Source organism: Poecilia reticulata, unplaced genomic scaffold (assembly GCF_000633615.1).
Source record: "Poecilia reticulata strain Guanapo unplaced genomic scaffold, Guppy_female_1.0+MT scaffold_291, whole genome shotgun sequence".
In the NCBI taxonomy this organism is placed as follows: Eukaryota; Metazoa; Chordata; class Actinopteri; order Cyprinodontiformes; family Poeciliidae; genus Poecilia; species Poecilia reticulata.
The window spans coordinates 35,045-52,713 of record NW_007615068.1 but is presented as its reverse complement, the minus strand read 5'-3'; the positions used below and the strand labels follow the sequence as shown (position 1 = coordinate 52,713).

General features: G+C 41.5%; 1 protein-coding gene across 5 annotated transcripts in view; it reads left to right on the top strand.

The window, feature by feature from the left end:
• abcc9 (ATP-binding cassette, sub-family C (CFTR/MRP), member 9) overlaps positions 1–17,669 on the top strand; it is a 35,030-nt gene that overhangs the window by 2,784 nt on the left and 14,577 nt on the right. For 2 of the 5 annotated variants that reach the window (XR_001776318.1, XM_017303474.1), the window contains exons 4-23: positions 185–347; positions 1,655–1,695; positions 1,778–1,920; positions 2,120–2,228; positions 2,428–2,535; positions 5,591–5,663; positions 7,041–7,146; positions 8,682–8,720; positions 9,299–9,337; positions 11,262–11,363; positions 11,920–12,004; positions 12,081–12,161; positions 13,447–13,584; positions 14,701–14,826; positions 15,133–15,232; positions 15,301–15,374; positions 15,464–15,727; positions 16,296–16,450; positions 17,014–17,083; positions 17,171–17,328. Coding sequence is in view for 1 of the 5 variants with exons in the window: in XM_017303474.1 (XP_017158963.1) it covers positions 185–347; positions 1,655–1,695; positions 1,778–1,920; positions 2,120–2,228; positions 2,428–2,535; positions 5,591–5,663; positions 7,041–7,146; positions 8,682–8,720; positions 9,299–9,337; positions 11,262–11,363; positions 11,920–12,004; positions 12,081–12,161; positions 13,447–13,584; positions 14,701–14,826; positions 15,133–15,232; positions 15,301–15,374; positions 15,464–15,727; positions 16,296–16,450; positions 17,014–17,083; positions 17,171–17,328 (2,174 nt within the window). In the remaining 4 variants the exon portion in view is untranslated. The remainder of the gene's footprint in view (positions 1–184; positions 348–1,654; positions 1,696–1,777; positions 1,921–2,119; positions 2,229–2,427; positions 2,536–5,590; positions 5,664–7,040; positions 7,147–8,681; positions 8,721–9,298; positions 9,338–11,261; positions 11,364–11,919; positions 12,005–12,080; positions 12,162–13,446; positions 13,585–14,700; positions 14,827–15,132; positions 15,233–15,300; positions 15,375–15,463; positions 15,728–16,295; positions 16,451–17,013; positions 17,084–17,170; positions 17,329–17,669) is intronic. The other 3 variants (XR_001776319.1, XR_001776320.1, XR_001776321.1) reach the window with 3 other exon arrangements.

The window sequence follows — 17,669 nt, the reverse complement described above, 5'->3', positions numbered from 1 at the left end:
AAAGCAGATGGAAAGCAGACAGAAAGCAGACGAGAAGCAGATGGAAAGCAGACAGAAGCCTAAAATAGCATCTCAATGCTAAACACGTCCACATTTCTAAAACGGCTCCATGACGATCACTGAAACAGTCACGTTGTAAGAAACGGGTATTACACTGTGGCCGTGTCTCGACCCGGTCCTGCAGGAACACTCCACAGACCGTCTGAAACAGACGACGGAGATCCTGAAGGGCATTAAGCTGCTGAAGCTCTACGCCTGGGAGGACATCTTCTGCGACAGCGTGGAGCAAACCAGAGGCAAAGAGCTGACCAGCCTCCGGACGTTTGCTTTCTACACCTCCATGTCCAGTAAGACGGCAAACAAAAGCTCAGGCATTGTTTGGTTCGATGGGTCCAATGAAGGTTTTCTACAAACATTAGCTTCTTTTACAGAAAGTTGGATTTCATGAGTGATGTGACCCTAAGCATCTTACAGGAAGCGGCAGAAGTTCATGACAAAAGAAAGATTTCCAATAAGAAGATTTTACCACCTTTGACACCACCTTGGTGTCAAACGTTTGTGCTACGTTTGTGCAGCAAAAATTTTCGTTTGTGCCGCTATCACTTTAAAGATATAAAGAAATGTTTCTAGAGGTCATCCAAGGTCAACCACCCCCCCACCCTTCTTCAAATCAGACAAAATGGGTGTCAATCAACTTGGCTACGTTTGTGCAGCAAAATTTTTTGTTTGTGCTGCTTTGGCTTTGAAGATATTAATGAAAGTGTAAAGGTCAAAAGGTCAACCAGCCCCTCAACTTTTATGAAATCCAACTTTCTTTATATCTTTAAAATGATAGCGGCACAAACTAAAATTTTTGCTGCACAAACGTAGCACAAACGTTTGACACTAATTTTGTTTGATTTCATAAAAGTGGGGGGGGCTGGTTGACCTTTTGACCTTTACACTTTCATTAATATCTTCAAAGCCAAAGCAGCACAAACTAAAATTTTTGCTACACAAACGTAGCAAAAACGTTTGACACTGGTTTGAAGAAGGTGGGGGGCCAACTTCACTTAGGTTTGGAGGAGCCAAGGTGAGGCCAGAGGAACGAAGGACGATTAAAACCTTAATGAACGGTTAAAACTTGTTGTCCCCGTCAGAAAACGTATCTCTGTGTCAGTTTTAACCGTCCAGCATTTCACTTGAGGTGAAGGCTGTTTTCCCACTGTGACCTGCCTGTTCATTCAAACCGAACCGAAACACTTTAACCGAATCAGGCTGAGCTTCGTAGGCGTCCAGACACCTCAGAACCCAACCGGAGTTGTGTTAAAACACGGCTGGTGGGGAAGCAAGCCAAGTAGCCGTCCGCCTTTGCTCCACTGCTGGTCCAGTTGAGGCGGCGCTCTTTGACCTGAAAGCCTCACCTTGACTCCACTTGACAGGTAATCTGGTGCTGGAGTGGATAAAACAAACCACAAATAAGGCTTGGTCCATCCTAAGAAATGGGCCTCCCAAAGCTCAGGCCTTTAGAAAACGTGTTGTATTCCCAGTAGTCGGGTTTGTCCCAGAAATCCCTCCAGTTTAAATGAACGTACCGATTGACTGGTGAAGCATCCAGGCAGAGGACGCCACAGATTCCTCGTGTCGTGTTTGATGTCCGCTCTTCTGTTTGCAGTTTTCATGAACGCTGCTATTCCCATTGCTGCCGTTCTTGCTGTAAGTTTAATTATTTCATATCTTGATTTCTGCAGCAGCTTTCGTACCATGAAACGAATCATCTGAACTTGTTCTTGTCCAGACGTTTGGGGTTCATCACTTCCTCACCAGCAGCATTCCCAGTCCCTCTCAAGCCTTCGCAGCGCTGGCGCTTTTCCACATCCTGGTCACGCCGCTCTTCCTGCTCTCCACTGTGGTCAGATTTGCGGTGAAGGCTCTGGTCAGGTGGGTGTTTCACTGGTGAGGACAGCAGATCTGGTTGTTCTGGACGTTACCAAACATGGAGATGCTTCAGCTGCTGCATCTGCTGACATCAGAGGACAGAAACTCTAAACTCCTGAGAGATTGCTGGTATTAAACTCTTACCGTTCGCACTTCTCATAGACCGGTGTGTGTGTGTGTGTGTGTGTGTGTTTCCCTAAAGTGTCCAGAAGCTTGGTGAGTTTCTCCAGAGTGATGAAATCGGGGACGACAGCTGGAGAAATGGAGATATATCAGTTTCCCTGGACGTAGGGAAGAAACACCTGGGGATGGTGAGTGCTGCAAGTGTGGCTTTCAGGTTCTGATTTATAGTTGGAAATTAGAGCTTTCCCTCCAGTTGAGTTTTGTTTTTATCGTCAAAATTCAGTAAAAAATTGTGGCAAAATGATTACATTTTTTGTACTTCTTCTTATTTTTTCTGTTTATGCATCAACTTTTGTTTCATGGTGAATGTTTAACCATCTTTTAAAGACCAAAGCCATCAACAGGAAGCAGCCGATGCGCTACCAGATGGACAACTACGAGCAGCCGAGCCGGCGGGCGATGAGGCCCATCGAGACGGAGGATGTGGCCGTAAAGGTGAGGGTCAAAGTTCAGCAGCTCTGAAAGGGTTAAAGCTAATACAGCACGCAAAAACTAAACTCTTTGTTCAGTTTTCAAAACTAGAAATGATGATCACCAAAGTAAAGAAGGAAAACAAAAAGCCCAGTGTTAATTTAACTCTGAAGAGTGTGGACGATATAAACACTGAAAAAGTGTTAATATCAACTCTGTAGGAGTTAAATCAACACTGGGAATTATGTTAACTCCCACAGAGTTGATATTAACACTTTTTCAGTGTTAATATAGTCCACACTCTTCAGAGTTAAATTAACACTGAGCTTTTTGCTGTGAGGAAAGCAGATGATGAGTTTTCACCACTGGATCCAGTTGGAAATGCTTTGTTTTTATTTTAAACCTCTTAAGTCTGATGAATTAAATTACCTACAGTGACAAAAACTTCCTTGATTGGTAACTTGACTGAAAATTGGTCAGAATAAAAAACCTCCAACCAAATAAACAACCAAGAAAACAGAAAAGCAGTTTAGTAACTTGGCTAAAAACTGTTTGATTGGTAACTTTTTCAAATTGTTAAATTAATAAAAACAAAAAAATCTTTAGCATTTTTTGCCGCTTTGCTCCAACATGTAAAATTTAAAAATGTAAAAAGGTCGTAAACACGTGTGTTTGTGCGTCGTCTTGCACAGGAAATGCAGAATTCACACGAGAATCATTTGGCCCTTGCAGGGTCTTGTGAAAGTGTCCAGATTTTTCTCAGCCGCTTTGTAAACGCTGCTCTTCCTGTCCCATCCCTGCGGAGCGACGCTCCGGTCCAGACCACCGCCGGCTGATTAAAGCAGAATCTGCTGCTGCTGCTTTCCCACCCGCATCACTTCTCCGTTTCCCAGACGCTCAGTCAGGTTTCACTTTTTAGGCCTGAAACGATTAATCGTGATTAATCGGTTATTGAAATAATCGTCAACTAATTTAGTAATCGATTCGTTTTAGCCAAAAGTTTTCATGTGGCAGTTTTAGCTTCACCTGGTTCAGATTTACTAAAGGAGTGCTGTATTTTTACATTTTAGGCAATAAAATGTTTATTTTCTGACTTTATAATGGGATTCAGTTATTTCTACCTTTTAATATTTTTCTAATATTCTATAAAAAAAGGCTTACATGGTTGAAAAATCTGAAGAATAAGACATTTTTTGTCCGATTAATAGTCAGAATACTAAATAAATATTGAAATAATTGTTAGTTGCAGCAACTTTGCAGAAAACTAATCTGTTGTTCATGGATGCAGTTTTGTTTTTATGTAGAAGACAAACGGCTGTTTGCTGCAGCTGCCACTGGCTGGTTGTGAGTTTTCAACATTTTCAATTTAGACATGAATATTCGCAGAAATAGGAAGAGTTTTGGCTTTTTTAATTGTAGTTTTTTCTAATAAGGTGAATGTTTTCCAGCTTGTACCGGATTATTTCCTTGCTGGTGTAATAAGATTGAATCCGGGTCAAACCCTGAACTCGTTTTCTGACTTCAGTCGCCCCTTTGTTACATGTGCTCTCCTCATTTTCCTGTTTTTCTTCATTTTTCCCACGGGAGCTCTGACACCAGTCTGTCATGTCCACTGTGTTTGTTATTGTTCATTATCTGTGGGTGTTCTGGTTTTTTATGTTTTTATTATCACAAAATTTATAAAAATCGGAGAAAATAACCAAAATCAGTCCTGTAATCTGGCCACAAAGCATCTATCCGTGCACTTTCTCCACGTGTGACCTAATATATTCGCCGTCTCTCTCTCTCTCTCCCCGTCTATTATTTAAATCTTTCCCCCAATCAAACAAAAACAAACCCCAAGCAGCTTATCGTGAGTATTTTCCCTAACAGAAACAAAAGACGCTGCTTTCTCTAGATTCCTGTCGGGACCAGTAACGTGTGGAATAAAAAATAAAAAACCTGGGGGTGGGGGGGTTCTTGTTAGATAAAATAAACATAAAAATAAACACGTAAAAGCAACAGATGGGAGGAACGTAAACAGTTTCTCTGCTGCTGTTTCTGCAGTCTGACGGAATGTTCTGGAACGCTCCTGGCCGGGGTTGCTAGGCAACGGGGCTGGGGTTGCTAGGCAACGGCCCAGTGACTTCACAAACGGGAGGTTTTTGAAATGGCTAATTCTCCAACATGAAAAATCATTGATTTATTTGCCAATAAATGTTCTGGGTGGTTTTCTTTTTTTTTTTTTTTTTTGGAAGCAGTGGTGACATAAAGGGCAGCATAAAAATGTACGAAAAATGTGAATTTTGTTATAATTGGTTCAGTTTAAAGATCACTTCACTCTTCAGTTATTATCATAGTTGTTTGTTATCCATTATATAAATAATTTATATGCAGACATTAATCACAAAAAATCCTCCTGCTGCTTAATGATTATGGTCTGCTAAAGGTGCCAACTCATCCTTTTATTACATTTATTATGTGCTAAAATGCTCTTACTGGCTAATATTGGTAAATAAAGGAAACATAAATCAACCTGATGCATGTAGGAGCTTCATTTTTACTGCTTTTTATGTTTTACTCAGGCACAGGAATGTGGGAAGACTTAAAGAAGGTGGAATACTGCATTTGTTTTTATTTGTTGTCATTGTTTTGTAGCTACTGGACTGAAAATGAGTGGGAAAAACCTGTTAGACGGAAAATATACAGATCAAGATGGACATTAAATCAATGTTTTTAACCTGTCTTTTAAATGAATTAACACTTCTACCTCTAAATTTCCAGCTCGTTGTTTTGCAGCATGTAACTGATGAAAGTCAGTGAACTTTATTTCTGCAGATTTTGGGGTATTTTTGCAGAGCCAGACTTGCTGACAGCTGTTTGGTTTCTCCCGTGTTGTGAACGCAGTACGTGTTGTTGCTTGTGTGAAGCTGTTATCTAACCACTGTCCTGTGAACTCGGGTCGGGTCATGTGCTGAGCTCTCGTAGGTCAGTGCGTAACAGTGAAACGGCACGTAGTCGGGCTGAGACATCTGCTGTTGCTGCGTAATGTCTCCAAGTCGATGCAGTCACAGTTTGCTTCCTCCCTGTTTCCGTCCAGGTGAGCAGCGGCTCCTTCACCTGGGGAAACAACCAGCTGACGCTGTCAGACATCAGCATACGCATCCCCACAGGTCAGCTGCCGTTTCTGCCTTCAAAATTCATTTTTATCATGGTTGCCTCTGTGTTTGGGTTCAAAATAATGTCAATGCAAAACTGGAGGGGTGATGATTTGCAATTCAATTTAATCTTTTATTTAATTTGGATGTTTAAATATCTTCCAGTTCCAGCGTTGAATGTTCATTATATATTTATAGTTTAATGCCGTTATGATTATATTAGTTGAAAATGGTCTTAAAACAACAATTTTATCGTCCAGCTAAATTTGTTGGGACTGAAATGACCCCACCTGGATACTTTTCATTTATTTCTTTTAGTTATTTCATGAGCTATTCATATTTCTTGAGTGAATGGAATAAAAGAGAGAAAATAAAATGCGTTGCATCAACCGAATCAATTGAGTCAAATGCAGGAAAAACATAAAAGTTTTATAAATGCAACTGAGACATTTTCTGAGAATAATGTAGTTTAGGTTTGACTGGCAGTTTTTAAATGCAACATAGTTTAAACTGGTGCAAAAAGCACTTAGGTTGACCATTTTCTCTAACTACATCATAAAATTATCCTGGAAAACATGAATTTCCTAAAGGCCAGTTCCTTGACTGGGAAGGAAAACTCCACACCAGATTGTGTTGACGAATTTCTCAAACTGTCCAGTCTGCATTTTATTTAAACAGCATGATATTTAAATAAAAACAAGCTTTTTTCCGTTATATTTTATGAGAAAATGAAACTTTTTAGAGCCGTTTTTTTGACGTTAGCAAGTTGGTTTATTGTGGGGACATAAAATGACATGAAATTAAAGCTTCTGTGAACTGTTAGATTAGCTGAAGCATCAGATTATATTGGTAAATGGTTCAGAGTTGATGTTAGCATGCTGCTTAAATCTGAGCTCAGCAGTCGGGCCGGAACCAGCGTGCGGATCGAGTGTCAGGCAGCCGGGTCGGGCCGGACAGATGCAGAGCTTCACTCGCTCCAGTCGTCCTCTGGGATGCGACTTCCCTGCAATCCCAGTCATGCTACTGCTAAGCAGCACTTTTCTTCTCTGCCAAAGTGCTGAAGAGGAAGAAACTGGACATCTTGAAGGTTTCTACTTCAGAAATCACATCTGCAAGGTTGACTCAGAAGGACGGCTAAGTTTAGGGATGTTCTGCTTATGTTTAAATTTAGCTCTGGTAATGAATGAAGTCACTGGAGGTGGAACATTTCCAGGATGTTTGCAACAAAATCAGTGATTTGTTTACATTTCAAATTACTGCAGTTTATCTTTTAATTAAAATATCTTACAGTACTCGCAGGAAGCAGAACAATATTGCTCTTTTAATGTAACTGTCATTAATTTGCTCACTAGATGAAAACATTCACCTGATTTTTATTTGTTTCCATCCCAGGTCAGTTAACGATGATCGTGGGTCAGGTGGGATGTGGGAAATCCTCCCTGCTGCTGGCCATGCTGGGTGAGATGCAAGCAATCGATGGAAGAGTTTTCTGGAGCAAGTAAGTCAGCGGAATAACATTTGGAGAATATCTAAGGTAGAAAACATGGCATTGCTGCAAACACTGTATTTAAAAAAGCCACATTAAGCCCAACAAGTAAATGTTCAGTTTTTTAAAAAGCTGCTCTTCACTGTTTGGGTTTTGGCTAGCTCGCTAGCTCTCCACTAATGCTAGCTTTGCTAGTAATAACTCCTGTTATGTTTTGTGCTTTACATACAGAAGCAGGAATGTAAAAAATATATATACTTTATTGAAAAGTCTAAGCACTTTTCCTAAATGCAAATGAAAGTGTTTGTTTGCAACATCTAGCAGATGCAGGATCAGAAGAAAGCTACTTATTGTTAGCTCATTATTTTACTAAAGTAATTTTTAATGAACAAAAACGGAAACAACTTTTATTTTTTATTACTAATTTGTGGCTTTTAAAGAACTGGAGCTGAAATTCACTTCACAGTTTCCTGTTTTCAAGTCAGTTTTTGGTGGCTAACCAAAGCTAGCTACCAATGCTAGCTTTCCCCCAAAAATGTGGCTCCATTTGCTGTGTTGATGCACCTTTCACTGCTTTTCAAATGTCATCCATGGAAAGTTCACATAAAGGTTTAACTGTGTTAGAGTGGGAAGTAAAGGCTACATTTCTCCTCTGTTTATAGGACAGCTTTAGTGAGCTAGCCAGTGGTGCTAACTATGAAAGATATTCTTTAGTTATTATCTCTGACTCATTTTACCTCATTTTTAAGTATAAAACGTGACGTATGAACATATATTTCCACACTATATGTAAAGTTGAAGTGGAAAATTGCTTGTGAATGTTATTCTTGATAATGTTAATAATGTTTTTCTTTTGTTTATTAAACAAAAGCGGAAAACTTAAAGAAATTAAATTGTTTTCACAGAGCTGGAAGAAAAGTTTTAGGACGTTTTTTGGCTAGCTGCTAATGCTAACTGCTAACAGAAAGTGTGATTACTGTTGTGCTCTTACAAACACAGGAATCCACTTTTATGCCTTTTTGACAGAATAAATAGTTTAGTAATTCTCAAATTGGTACATTAGGCATAAATTAGGGCAACACTTTTTGTTGCACCTTTATGTGGCAGTTTGTGTTTTGTTGCTAATTTTGCTGCATCAGGTAAACAAGTAGTTTTGGAGCTAAAAGTTATTGATTTCACCTATTTTAGACTAGTTAGCCAGTTCAGCTAGCTGCTAATGTTAGCAGGCCTTATTGCAATGAAGGAAAGCAGACCAAAAATATTAAAAAGCAACACAGAAATAGATGTTCTACCTAATAGAATAAGGAAAGTGGAGGTTTTGGGGAATGTGCTGTCCCTGAGTAGACAGACTCGTATAAGTGGAATTTAATTTAATCACAGTTACAGATTTAAACCTTAAGGTCTGTCTGAGTTCTCCCATCCTAGTTTCTAACCAACGTCTTGATGCTCCAGAGCTGCACACTAACGTTTCTGCAGATGTTTGGTTGTGTTTCTGTCTGTTTTCGTGTCTTTGGTTTCACTTTATTTCCTGCCTTCATGCCAATCAGGCTGCCTGATTGTGAGATGGCCCACGAAGGGAATATCAGGTACTTTATTTCTGTCCGTGGTGTGTTCATCCTGAAACTGTAAGCAAGGATTCTGCTAGGTTACCTCTCTCTATAAGCGAGGGTCTAAAATTATCCTCGGTTTCTTTAACTGTTCTTTTGACAGATTATATTATGGGGAGTATTTTAATTTAAGTTACAGCAAGTACAAGCATGCACAAATATGCAAAAGTACTCATCTATTTTATGAAGCATGTTATGATTAACAGTCACCCAGCTTCCAAACTTCACAACTAAAGTAAATAAAAGCTGCTTTAAATCCCTGAAGCCCATAAATATGAGACATCATTGTGGAAGAAGCCACAAAACCTAATTATCACAGGCAGACAGGCAGTGACAGCATCACTTTCTCTTCTTTCCTGGGTGGGAAGCTTAATGTGATAATCAGCTGGCCATCTAATAACACATAATCACCGTCTGCAGTTTGACATGCTAGCTTTTCGCTTTATGTTGAGGCCCATGCGTCTCTCTCTGTTCGCTGCTTTGTCTGTTTTTGCACGTTTTCAATGGCGGATAATTGAGTCGTGGGTGAATTCTGACTCAGATACTGATTTTGACAGTTGGTCAGAGACCGAGGACTCTGAGGAGGACGTGGGGAGGTACAAGCTCTTCTGATCGTGACCCGTTTGACCCGTCGTTCGCCTCTCCTGCTCCTCCCTCCATCCGTTCTAACCTGGTTCATTTTTGTGCCTCTTAAAAAAAAAAAGAGGATGCTGGTTTGAACTTGCTCATGAACACCTACGCATGTACAAAAGTACTTTCATTTTTGATCAAGTGTACTAAAATACTGTCCGTGTTTAGTTTTTTTTAAATGTTTTTGTGAATCTTTATAAAAGGTGAAACATGTAGCTAAAGTTCAGTTAGCATTCTACAACTTTTAGATGTTTCGCTTTGCATCTGAATCTCTGAAGAACTTTATGCTGAGGATAAAATCTTCCCTTTTTGATTCAGGACATCTAAAAGTTGCAGGACAAACTGGTTTTAGACTGTTCACATTTTCCCCCTGTGCTGTAAAAATATGAACAGTCCCTTCCTACCAGCAGATTCTGCTGCTGTCGTTGTTCGTGTGTTTAGGAGAAACCGCCGCCTCAGAGTTTTATCTGGTGAATCTGCTGCTGGTTTCCCATGAGACGCCGTCAGTTTGTGCCATCTGATCCTGGACTGGTTTGTTTTGTTAATGCTGGGAGTCGTCGCTCTGCTGGAGAAAACGCTAATATCTGACATATGTAGCTGTTTTTATGCTCTCAGTAGAGATGATTCTGCAACTTAAAATCAGAAAAAGTACAGATGGTATGGAAAATATTATATATAATATAGTTAACAGCTAACGACGCGTACTGCGTTCACAACATGGGAGAAACCAAACAGCTGTCAGCAAGTCTGGCTCTGCAAAATATAAAAAAGTTTCATAATGTTCTTCTAAGGGTGTTTTCACACCCGATCGTTTGGTAAACTCAGTTGGATCCAGTTTGTTCCACCTGCAGCTGCTGTGGCTCTGAGTCAAACCAACCTGTTCCCCTCCTGGCCTGTGGGGGCGCTGCACCAAGAACCACTGAAGGAAACGACACAAAAACCTCTGAAGACACTGAGAGCAACTTCCTACTTCACCAGATGGAAACAAGATGGAGGATTTTAGCGGTTGGAGGATTTCTCTTTAGGCTAAAGACCAGGAGCCATTTCTGCTGCTAGCGCTAGGCTAACAGGTTAGCTTTGGTTGGATTTACCCAGAATGCAATGTGCTGCAGTTGGAGGATTTCTCTTTAGGCTAAAGACCAGGAGCCATTTCTGCTGCTAGCGCTAGGCTAACATGTTAGCTTTGGTTGATTTACCCAGAATGCCCTACAGTGTAGTCCACTTCCTGCTTTTGGAGCGGCCTCTGGTCCGCTTGGTGTTCACATCCAAACCAAACCAGAGTTCACTTCCACCGAACCCAAAGGCTCGTCGGCGGATCAGTTAGATTTTTTTTTGGTCCGATTTATCAAACTTTCTCCACTGAGCCGAAGTTTCAGGACAAACGGATTGGAGTTGGATTAACTTGGACCCAACATGGCTGATGTAAATGAGATTATGATCTTTTAGTTTTTTCCCAGATTGTTTGGATTATTTCCATTTTCCATACCTGTTAAAGCTGTGATAATTCAAGATAAGTTTATTCTAATGTTGCAGATTTGCATTTGAATGATTTACGATCTGGCATCAAATGACGTTTCAGAATAAACTACTGAGCTTCTTGAGTTCTTGTTCCTCCAGCAGCGTTTAGTCGAGACTCCCAGCAAGGCGCTACGGTGGTTTATTTTTATGAGTTGCTTTATCTGGTCCAGTTTAATTTTTTCCCCGCAGGTCACCTTTAACCCTTTCCATCCTCCGCCTTCATCCCTCATATCTGGTGTTTTTTGTGTTGTGGAGTTTGACCGTTTCCCAAACGTCGTCGTCCAGCGTTCCCTCTCTCTGAAGCTTCATGGAGGCAGAACATTTGGTTCTCATTTAATGTCTCTTTGCCTCCATTTCCCATAATGCCTCCAGCAAGAACAGGAACTCTGTAGCCTACGCCGCCCAGAAGTCCTGGCTGCTTAACGCCACGGTGGAGGAAAACATCACCTTTGGCAGTCCCTTCAACAAGCAACGGTAATGCTGAGTTTTCCTCTGACTGGCACCTCAACGCAGTTAGTAACATTTAAATAAAATACTTTAGGTCATGACAAACTGAGGAAAAAGGTCAAGGGTCGCTAAGGTTAGCTTAGGTTACTGAAGTTCTACCACGTTTTGTTGTGGAATTTATTTTTAGAGCTAATACCATTAGCAACAGCTAGCACCATTAGTACTATTAGCACGAGCTAAAGAGTTAGCATGAGCTAAGACCATTAGCAGAATCTGAAACCATTAACTAAGCAAACACCTGCAGCTGGAACCAACAAATCATGATAATAAATGGACGTCTCCAACTTAAGGTCTTTGTGACGCATCATTTTATTAAGTTAGAGGAAATGTTGCTTAATGAACTGCTGGAGTTAGAAACTGGACAAACTGAAACTATTAGCTAGAGCTAAATTAGCCAAACTTGAAATCTCTAGCTATAGATAACGCTATAGACAAACTGACAGCAAACTGTCGGCCGTTCAAACACAAGCGGCTCCGATTCTGTCTTGACTCCGACTGCTGTTCTGGGTCCGGGTGTTTTTAGGTACAAAGCTGTGATCGACGCCTGCTCCCTTCAGCCGGACATCGACCTGCTGCCGTTTGGAGACCAGACCGAGATTGGCGAGAGGGTTAGTGTCTGTAATCCATTACTAAAGTAGTAAATATGACTGTCATATCGTGGAGTAATCCCGGAGTCTGTTTCAGGGCATCAACCTGAGTGGGGGGCAGAGGCAGAGAATCTGTGTGGCCAGGGCTTTGTACCAAAACACCAACATCGTCTTCCTGGTAAGTTACCTTTTCCCTGCAATGCACAAAGAACGTAAAACGGAGGAACGATTCAAATTTAGCACATTTAGCATAAAAACATGCGCCAAAGTCTTTATGTGCAGTTAGTCACCAGAACCAACTAAATTAGCTCAAGCTAGCACTATTAGCAGGAGCTAACACTGTTAGCAAGACCTAATACCATTTGCAGAACCTGAAACCATTAGCTAGAGCTAACACAATTAGCTAGAGCTAACACAATTAACTAGAACTAACGCCAGTAGTCACACCTAACATCATTGAAAAACCTACAATCTGTAGCAAGTGCTAACATCATTAGCCAAACCTGAAACTATTAGCTAGAGCTAAATTAGCCAAACTTGAAATCTCTAGCTATAGATAACGCCATTAGCAAGCCATGGAACCATTAGCTAGAGCTAACAGCATTAGTTAGAGCTAACAGCATTAGCTAGAGCTAACAGAATGAGCTAGAGATAACAGAATGAACTAGCGCTAACAGCATTAGCTAGAGGTAACAGAATGAGCTAGAGANCTAGAGATAACAGCATTAGCAAGAGCTAACAGCATTAGCTAGAGCTAACAGAATGAGCTAGAGATAACAGAATGAACTAGCGCTAACAGCATTAGCTAGAGCTAACAGCATTAGCTTCACCAGAGGCAGATTCACGTTTCAGATCGGTTCAGCCAGAATCTGGACCTGAATCTGCAACGCAGCAGAAAAAATGTTAAACCAAATAATGGACTTCATACATTCATGCAGCCTCGTTATTTTTCATTTAATTTGAGTTACAGAGGTTAAAGGTCACGATGGCAGCTTGGATGTTTCCTATTAACACCGGTGTGTGAATCCACTGGATGCTGTGAGTTTCCTAAATGAGACGAATCTGTGAATCTGCTGCTAATTGAATTGTATAATTTCCTGTTGGTTTAAATTCTTATCAGGCAGATGCATTAACTCCCACCTCGGTCGTGGCGCTGCGCTGCGCCCTCGCTGTCTGCAGAACATATCTGATCTGACGTCAGGCGCTCTCGGCGTCATGTGGAAAACGTTTCCGACGCTTGGCAGACGCTTTCTGGTGTGGCCGGATTTTTAATTATCCAAACAGAGCCGGGCGCCAGACAGCGAGTGAGAATAACTCACACCCTGTGTAAACTTAAAAACCTCTGGAAAGGCGTTGAAATATTCACGCGCTCTGCTGCCGTTGGGTTTTTTTTTTTTTATTCCTCTGAGGATTTCTGATTGCGATCTGGTTTGTGATGCGTTCACGGTTTCCACGTCCAACAGGACGACCCGTTTTCAGCGCTGGACATCCACCTGAGCGATCACCTGATGCAGGAGGGAATCCTGAAGTTTCTGCAGGACGATAAGCGAACCGTGGTCCTCGTCACCCACAAGCTGCAGTACCTCATTCACGCAGACTGGGTGAGGCTCCCAAATCCAAAACTGATGCTAACGGCACCAGGAAGCTCAGAAAGCAGGTGAAAGATTCCACACCACTGTGATTTAACCCTATGTAGTCGCTATTCGCCACCCGGCGTACAAGCATGTGACGCATTAATACGGCTTCGTAATAACAGACGGCATACAGAGTTTTCATTTCGACTCTGTTGGACAGCACGGACTTCAAACTTTATAAAAGTGCTGTTTTTATATTGGTTTTGTTGTTATTTACTTCACAATAAAGCCAGAAATAAGATTGATGATTTCCGCCTTATTTTGTGGGGTCTAAATGTACCACATTTCGAAACAACCAATGAAAATGTGTTGACGGTCTGTTGCTAGGTAGAACGGAGACACGCGGAAAGAGACGAGGGGGGGGGGGGGATTTGGATACGGCAAGAGACTAGGGTGCAGCGATGCTGGGGATTTTACTGAGTGTTTCGATGGGTTTTTTAGACTATAAGTGTGTTAGTTAGAGTTTGTGGTGTGTGTAGGGTTAGTAGTAGTTTAGCTAGCTATCGCTACATGGCTTCATAGCGAGCACAGAGAAGAGAGACTGGGATGGCCAGTTAGACCTCGACTGCAAAGGGTTAATGAGCGAAAACGAAGTGGAAAACGCATATCGGTGATGGATTTTAGAGAATCTGTGAAGGTTTATAATCCTCTACAGGTTGTAAAAATCATCTTTATTGGCCAACATTGTTTGCAGAAACAAATAATTTGAGTTCAGCAGCATGCAGATCAACTTTAGAGGAGAAGAAAAGGTAAAATAAAAGGTACAAATGAGCACCGGTTGCAATAAGTAACAGAGTTTGGTAGTAATTACTACTTCTTATCACGGTAAATGATAAACGATACGATAAATGCCCAAACCTAGTGAAAATATCGGAATTGGTCGAATCGGACCGCCATGAAAAGTCGGTAGTTTCAGGTTAGCAAAGCTCCAGAAGGCCTGCAGACCTGATGTTTGGAGGGAACCAATCAGAACGAGCGCCTCACACCAGCTGCTGGGTGTGAGTCCAATCAAATGCGAGTCCTTCTGTCCTGCAGCGCCACGGATCCGTAGCGTTACGTTGTTGGTTGGCGTTTTGTGTCCAGATCATAGCGATGAAGGACGGCTCGGTCCTCAGAGAGGGAACCCTGAAGGACATTCAGACTCACGACACGGAGCTTTACGATCACTGGAAAACGCTGATGAACAGGCAGGACCAGGAGCTGGAGAAGGTAGAGCGCCGTCATGGGCCTCCGCACCACCAGGGGGCCCAAGAGCACCAAGCTAACATGATGTAAAATAAACAAACTAAATGCTGGAGAACAGTTTATAGTTGTTGAGGAAATATAAGATTAAATGCCACCTTATATTTCTGGTATAAGCTAATTATTAATGATAGCAGGTATAGAGTAGCTTAGCAATGATAAAGCTAATGGCGTTAGCATGTTGGGAAGGAGGCCCCCAAATAAAAACCTGCTTAGGGCCCCAGAAATGCTTTGTTCGGCCCTGCATGAGATTTTAATCTGCTGAATCTGCAGGACATTCAGCAGGACAGTCAGACGACTCTGGAGAGGAAGACGCTGCGCAGAGCGTTCTACTCCAGGGAACCGAAGAACCAGATGGACGATGAGGACGAAGGTGATGGAAGCTTCCTCTTCTTCTTCTGCTGCTGCTTTGAGCTTTTTCACTAAATCAGATCATTCCAGAGGAGGAAGAGGAGGAAGAAGACGACGATAATTTCTCCACCACAACCAGCAGACGGTCCAAGATCCCGTGGAAGGTAACCAGACGGAGACTCGGACTCGTCAAAATAAAAGATGTCAGAATTGCGTTGGGTTGTGGGCATCATGTCTGCCGCTCCGTGTCCAGATGTGCGGCTGCTACCTCTCCTCTGGAGGCTTCTTCATGGTCTTCCTCATGGTTTCCTCCAAGCTGCTCAAGCACTCGGTCATCGTTGCCATTGACTACTGCCTGGCTCTCTGGACTTCCACCAATAAGACGAAAGCAAGCCTTCAGACCACCGCAGCCAATCAGACGCCAGCATTCCTGCAGAACTGGACCGCAGCCAATCAGACGCCAGCGTTCCTGCAGAACTGGACCGACTCCTTAAACTCCACCGATGTTTCTCCTCAGGTCGCTACTTTTGTTTTAGCATAATGATTAATAAAGTGCTAAACTTTATTACCATCTTTTTTTCCACATACAACAAAAATATCAAATATTTGGATTTAAAAGTATGAAGCATTGAATAAAAAGTATTAAAAAGTATTTAAGTTGCCAAGTATGATGAATCGAAATGTCTTTTCAGTGCTGAATGTGGATCTAAGGAACAGAAACATCTGTTTCCCTTCAGGCCTGTTGCAATAATCAATCAATTACATGATAAATTACATTTTCATTTGTGAGATTTATTGTTTTTTTCTTTCTACCAAAAACTGGATGATTAAAATCTTCAGTTTCAGACGTTTTTGAAGGATGAATTCATTATTCTGGATATTTAAAATGTTTTCCAGTTATTGTTAAATGTTTATTAGAATCTAAATTGATCTTATTATGCCATTATTACCATTGCAGTACTCAGAAATGGTTTTAAAACAAGAATATTATTGTATATCATGATAATTTATCAGTATTTATGTCATTAATTTGCTTTATTTGTAGCTGTTGTATGAATTTCTGCTCGGTTTTTGTGACCCTGCAGCAGAACGTGTACTACCTGCACGTGTTCTTCGTCCTCTGTGCGGCGGGGATCACCTTGTGCCTCATCACCTCCCTCTCTGTGGAGTTTCTGGGTCTTTCTGCTGCCACCAACCTGCATCACAACCTGCTCAATAAGATCATCCACGCCCCCATCAGGTAAACCAGGTCCAGCTCTGCAGACATGTCGGAACGTTTTGGGACCCAAAACTTCTCAGATTTGTTGAAACTGTCACTTTGTTGTGACAGTTTGAGTCACAATCTGCGAAAAGTTCAGGCTCCTCTGCTTCAACTATAAACAACCAATCAGAGCCAGGAGGCGGGTCTTAGCGCTGTCAATCACCTCAGCGTGATCACAGGCTGCAGCTAGCTGTCACGAATGCTAAAGCTACCTGTAAATGAGTGGAGTCCAGCTTTCTGGGAACATACGGTTTTCACCCTCTTGAATAATTTTGCCAATGGAGAATTTGAAAAATAAAAAGTGAAAACTGGTTAAATAAAAATATTTAACACAAAACAAGCTCACTGCTTTGTGCGACAGGAAGCACCAACTGACTGGACCTCTGCTGGATTAGGTCACTTTAAAAGGTTAAACATTTCTGCAGTCTCTTAGTTTTCATGTTGACATTAAATCCATATTTTATTCATCATGGTGGATAAAAACGAAGATGGAAATGTGTTTTACTTTTATTATTTAAAACCTTGCTGATGATTTTTCTCAGGTTTTTTGACGTCACTCCTTTGGGGCAGATCCTCAACAGGTTTTCTGCTGACACCAACATCATCGACCAGGTAAACAGAGACAAATATTCTTCTGGAGTGAAGCGTTGTAGCTATTGTAGATTCACGGATCATGTTGTTTCTGTCATTGTTTTTCAGCACATTCCTCCGACCCTGGAGTCTTTGACGCGGTCGACCCTGCTCTGCCTGTCCGCCATCGGGGTCATGGCTTCCATCACTCCCATTTTCCTCGTACCCTTGGTTCCCCTCGCCGTCGCCTTCTACTTCATTCAGAAGTATTTCAGAGTCGCCTCCAAGTGAGTCTGCAGAGCAAAGTTTAAACTGCTTAGGGAGTTAGCTAGCAAAACCGTTTCATCTGAGAAATGTTCATAGATATAACTTTTATTTTGATTAAACTTGGTTAAATTGCAGTGAATCGGGATTCCATGTGGAAACAGTGGCATTACTTATTGGATGCTGTTAGCTAGCTAGCAAAGCATTTAGCTTGCTAGCTAAGCTGTTAGCTTGCTAGCTAAGCGTTTGGCTTGCTACCTAAGCTGTTAGCTTGCTAGCTAAGCGTTTGGCTTGCTAGCTAAGCTGTTAGCTAGCTAAGCTGTTAGCTAGCTAAGTGTTTGTCTTGCTACCTAAGCTGTTGGCT